The sequence below is a fragment of the Hippocampus guttulatus genome, chromosome 14, assembly GCF_054856545.1.
Source record: "Hippocampus guttulatus isolate MCC_2025c chromosome 14, RoL_Hgut_1.0, whole genome shotgun sequence".
NCBI classification, from domain to species: domain Eukaryota; kingdom Metazoa; phylum Chordata; class Actinopteri; order Syngnathiformes; family Syngnathidae; genus Hippocampus; species Hippocampus guttulatus.
Genome location: NC_141274.1, coordinates 6,178,789 through 6,184,328, shown reverse-complemented (window position 1 = coordinate 6,184,328; position 5,540 = coordinate 6,178,789). Strand labels below are relative to the sequence as shown.

The 5,540-nt window shown below is 45.3% G+C and overlaps 1 protein-coding gene across 1 annotated transcript; it reads left to right on the top strand.

Annotated features, from left to right (window-relative positions):
• Positions 1-1,379: 1,379 nt before the first annotated feature.
• On the top strand, positions 1,380-4,530 carry cavin4a (caveolae associated protein 4a). Its single transcript, XM_086129301.1, has 2 exons — positions 1,380-1,802; positions 2,882-4,530. Exons 1-2 carry the CDS (start codon positions 1,380-1,382, stop codon positions 3,476-3,478), a joined length of 1,020 nt encoding a protein of 339 aa, XP_085985427.1. The 3' UTR covers positions 3,479-4,530.
• The last annotated feature ends 1,010 nt before the right edge of the window (positions 4,531-5,540 follow it).

Below are 5,540 nucleotides of genomic sequence, written 5' to 3'. Positions count from 1 at the left end.
GCACAAATGGTTTGGCATTTGTCTTTGTTATTTTTTTCTTGTTTGTTTGGGTTTTTTTGGGGCCAAAATTTAATTTGTCTGCCTTAAATTCTCATGTGTCCGTCACATACACACTTTGAGTATCCGCAATGATTCACACGCGCAGGTGTGTGTGCGTGTGTGTGTGCTATTGGTTGTCTGTGTGTGCAAGTGTCTGTCTACAAGTGTGTGTCTATGCATACATGCGAGTGCCTATGAGTGGCCATGCGTGTGTGTGTGGAATGAGAGGAAGGGTCATCACATACGTATTTAATTCTTTTGGGTGGGGGGAGGATTACCGCTGTAAATTTAGACCAAATAGTGTGTGTGTGTGCGTGCAGTTCTCAGCCAGTTATTTCATGTTGCAAACTAACTGTTGTTGTGCACCAAACAGAAAGTGGTGACTTGCAAGGTTTAGGTTTTTTTTTCTTAAAAAAAAAAAAAAAGATAAATAGTGATCTTGGCTTGCAGATAGCATGGAAGTCATTCCTGATGGATGATCTGTCACATTCGCCACGAGTCAAAGCACCAAAGAGATTATTTCGAACTACAAGTCTTCCCAGAATAAACTAGCCGGTCAATCTTTGGTACTCTTTTGAGGAGTGGGGGGGGGTCTACAGAGTTGGGTGGCGGGGCGGTCTTCGCATTTGTTTAAAGTGAAAGTGTTGATGTAAATGTCGGTCAGCTGTGGGCTTTGCTTATGCCTCTGAATGAGCAAATAGCGGAAAAAAAGACCAATCCCGGAAGGACTTGGGCTTAGAGGTTTCTCATTCTCTAAATTGTCTGAGTGTCGTGTCTCCTTACAGGACTTTTATTTTTAGTTACCTATTTCACTGCTGGATGCTTCTGACAGGGTGGGATCATGTTCCCTTTTTTAACGAGAGGTGGGGCTGGGGCGGAGTTTCCCTCTTTCGTGTGACCAGTTGTCCTGGTGGGTCACTATGCTCGGATCTTTTTGACGCCGGAAAATTATTCCTCGTTTGACAGAACCTTCTACCCCAGAGCCAGTGAACTTTATGCCCAAAGCCAAAGCCTTCTTCCCTAAAGCCAGAACCTTCTAACCCACAGTTGGAGTCTTCATTCCCAAAGCCAGGGTCTTTATCCCCAAAGCTGGAACCTTCTTCATCCCAAGCCTGTCGTATTCAACCTGAAATCTATAACGGTCTTCCCTAAAAACAGAAACTACTGCCCCACAAGCAGAGTCTTCTTCCCCAAAGCCAAAGTCTTTACCCGAAAGCCAGAACCTCCTACCTCTTCTTCCTCCTCCTTATCCAGAGCTGTCTCTTTTCAAGTCTTTTTTTTTCTCCTAAAGCAAGAGCTTTTTTGATCCCGAAGCCCAGATTTTTCATCCCGAAAGCCGAATGCCTCTGGAATCCCTTCAGGAAATGGATCAGCACAAGTACGGCGCTCAGGAGAAGCTGGAAATCGTGGGATTGGAGGACGAGGAGGGTAAGCCCATCAGCGCCCTGAGCATCCTGTCTCTACTGGAGCGCGTGGCCGGAATCATCGACAACGTGCAGTCGGGCCAGCAGCGAATGGAAGAGCGTCAGCTGGACCTGGAGAACAACATCCACAGCATCCAGGGTGACGTCCTGAAATTGGCCAAGGAGCACGCCGAGACGAGCGGGTGCTTGGACAAACTGCTGCAGAAGACGCGAAAAGTCAGTGCCAACGTCAAGGATGTCCGAGCCCGTGTGGAGAAGCAGAACGGTCGCGTCAAGAAGGTCGAGAGCACCCAGGACGAGCTGCTCACCAGGAACAAGTTCAGAGTGGTCATCTACCAGGTCATACAAGCACACTTCTTCTTATTCGACATACCACGTGCTGTGCTTCTCCACATCCAGATCTCACTTGCTCTTCTTCCTATCCTACACCTTGCTTCTTCTGAAATCAATCTTCTAACCTCGATCTTCTTGCTAATTTTCCACTCTCTTTCTTTCACCGTATCCATTTGCGCCTTTTCTACACCTCACTTCCCTCTTCACCAACACCTAAGTTGCTGTCCTTCCTCCTTGTCTTTCTTATTCCAGAATAGTTTCCAATAGAACTCAATAATACTCTACAGTCGGACTTTGTAAAACGACACTAAGAACCAGTAGAACTTACAACGGACCCCTTGAATTTCTAGTATTATGTTCCACAAGAAACTTCAGTCTACCTAAAAAGAATTACACATGAAATTCCTGAAAAACGCAATCATGAGATGGTACTCCCGCGACGTCTATCCTTCAGACATTTTTCTTCACATCTAAGTGATAGAATGAATGAATATAAAGACAACGTTGAGTTGACTGTCTGAAAGTGTATTGTTTAGTTCTTACTCTAGAGTGATTTGTCGTGCCTTGTGAAGGTTTGCGCTCTACTGACACTGGACACTTTTTTTAATGAGCTTATCTTTAAACGAAGCATTTCAAACTTTGATTATGCTTTGCTCAAGTTGTTAGCAGCGAGCGTAACCGGAGCTTAGCCAACAGCTGCGTTACAATCTTTGACAGGGGGTCCTATTCTGAGACCCCGAGCATCCCATGCCTGGCCCCACGCTCCTCACTAACAACCACCTGCTGTCGACCGCAGTCACCATTTGACAGCACAGCCAATCGGGCCAGGAAACGGCCCTGATCAAAGATAATCGTAACACTACGACATATTAAATGCCGTGTGACGCCAAAGCATAAAGAGCTGCACGCATGCAGGCATGTTCAGGCTAGCCATTAGCGTTGAAGGCAACAGTCACTAGAAATGTTATGCTACGCATTAGCATTTCAAGCATACCATAAGCATTAAAGGTCCAGCCACCGGCATCGTTTGGGTATCTGCTGATAGAGAAGGGTCAATCCTTATTGCTGTTGTGGTTTCCTCTCAGGGAGAGACTGAGGTCCCGTCGGTGGCCGTCACCAAGAGCCCCAAGGGCGGCCTGGAGGCTCTGGAGCTAGAGCCCGATTCTTACGACGTCCCCGCTGATCTCTCCTCGGATGAGGAGTACCTGAGCATGGAGGAAGCGGATCCTTCCCGCGCGGCACGATTCAAGAAGTCCATGGTGAAAAGCACAGAGACCCTGAAGGCGGCCTTCTCGAAGGAAAACATGAGCAAGACCAAAGACAACATAGGCACCAAGTTCCACAACCTTGGCGAGAAGGTGATGCCACCCGAGCGCCGCGAGAAGATGCACCAGGCAGGCGAGCGCATCAAGCAAAGCGGAGAGCGCTTCAAGGAGAATATCGCAAAGAAGGCACCTACCAAGGAGAGCTTCAAGATCAAGATCAAGAAGGAAAGAGCCGTGGCCGAGGGCCAAGAAGGTGCAGATGCTGACGTAGAGGCAGAGGCCGAGGTCGCCGCTGCCTCCCAGCCCCAACCCGAGCCTGCCTCCACCAAAGTTGTAGCGGAGACCAAGAGAGAGGGGCTGGTTGAGCAGGCCAATGCCCCCGGGAGAGCTGAGCAAGAAGAAGATTACGGAAATTAGATACCCGTGACAGAAAGATTACGGGAAGTAGACCACCATTATGGGAAGATGACGGGAAGTAGAGCGCGTTTACGGGTAAATAACATGAAGCAGACCACCATGAAAGGCAACAGACCACCATTATGGGAAGATGAAAGGAACTGGACCCCAACTGCAGGACGTAGACCACCATCATGGGACAACTACAGGAAGCAGACCACCATTACCAGAAAAAAAAACATCCATAAAACAGATAACATTTACAGAACATGGACTCCCATTACAGGATGTAGACCAGCATTGCAGGAACATTAAAAGAAGTAGAGCCCCATTACAGGAACTAGACCACCATTACCAGAATTGAAGCCCAATTACAGAGATGATATATATCTGATGATATTCACATGAAGTGGACTCTATTTACAGGTTCTAGACCACAGCACAGTAAAATTACATCTACTGGACACCTTGTACACAAACGTAGAGCAGAATTATGGAAAAATTAGCAGAACTGGACATCCTTTATATGAAATAGATCACCGTTTCGGGAACATTACCGGAAAAAGACTCCCAATACAGGAAATAAACCACCATAATAGGATGAGGAATATAACAGGAAGTAAACCACATTTTCAGGAAGCAGACGACGGAAGAAGAGAGCAGCTTTGTGATTGATCCAGGACACAGTGATTGTATTTTGTTTTTTTATTAAGTGGCGACACCTGCTGGCCCCTTAACACAATTCATGTTTTACTACTTGGGCGCACATTTACACACGCTACCATGCCAAAGTGGAAATCTTTATTTGAATCACACAGAACAATAAGAACGATGGCATTTGGTGGATTACGCGATTAACATATTTAAAATGCAACTACACATTATTAAAACGTCTGTGCACATTCTAACCTATTTAAATGCAACGTTAGGTGGTCTTTGAACATTATAACATTAAATGTCAGTTCTGGTTATCATTACATGGAGGGAAATTGACAAAAGGGGCTTGGCATCATGATTGACAGTTGGTTTTGTGCGTGTAATTGATGATACCTGTAATGGTGACGTCAAATGAGAGCGAGTGTGTGTGTGTGTGTGTGGGGGGGGGGGGTGTGCGCGCGCACGTGTGTGTGCGTGTAATAAATTTGACTTGGTACAACGTGGTAACTAGTGAATTCTAAAGTTAGTGCTAGGTCTCCCTCTAGTGGCCTTCCATGGCGATGCACTCAACCACATGTTTGCTGAGCCTTTTGCGGGGGGATAAAGTGATGGAATTTGAACATCTTTTTTCCTCCTCGTTTTCATGAACCTGAAATAATCTGCGGCATGGGGATACGATTTTAAAATATGAGATTAGATTAGATCAGATTAAATAAAACTGGATTCAAATTTATTCATCACACAAACATTTGGCAAGCCTGAAACTTATGTAAAAATCAGAAACAAAGAAAGGTCGATCTTGGCATTTTGACAAAATCCAGACATCCTCCTGCTGTGCATAAATCCCAATAAACTTGACAGCCTTGAAGGACTCAGCAGAGATGGGAGACCAGAAGAAGACACTTGGGGGCTGCTAATCAATCAAGGGGAAATAGGATCTAAATTTAACACTACATTCTTTGTTTTAACAGATGGTCAGGAAAAAGACTAGTATCAATAGCACTCATAGCAAGGCGAAATTCCTCAACAATGTTCTACAGTCTTTGTTTCTTTCAGATCCAACTAAAAGAGAGGAATAATTCCTTAACAACTCAAACACAGACACTTAAACACCTACAGCATCTTTTGCCCAGCAATCATAACGTCAATTGAGTCTCGACCAACCAGAAGATGTTAACATCCTGTCACATGGAGTGGAATTCATCCTGTGATTGTGATTTACGACCTCCTTTGCTGTTGGCTGTGTTCCAACTCTTGAAAGCAAGAACGTAGTATACCGTGCTTTTATTGTTCCTTATCACACCCATGTGTTTAACATCAAAAAGGAACCGTTATCTCGAATATCAACAGTATGTTGCGGGCACCACATGAAAGGTCAGATTGAAGGGTCTTGTTTTGGTCTTTATTTTACATTTTCGGGGGAACA

Excerpts from the sequence above, each read along its gene's own strand:
- cavin4a (XM_086129301.1), top strand. The coding sequence starts at position 1,380 with ATGCCTCTGGAATCCCTTCAGGAAATGGATCAGCACAAGTACGGCGCT. Across the intron at positions 1,803-2,881 it reads TCAGAGTGGTCATCTACCAG|GGAGAGACTGAGGTCCCGTC; the intron begins GTCATACAAGCA and ends GTTTCCTCTCAG.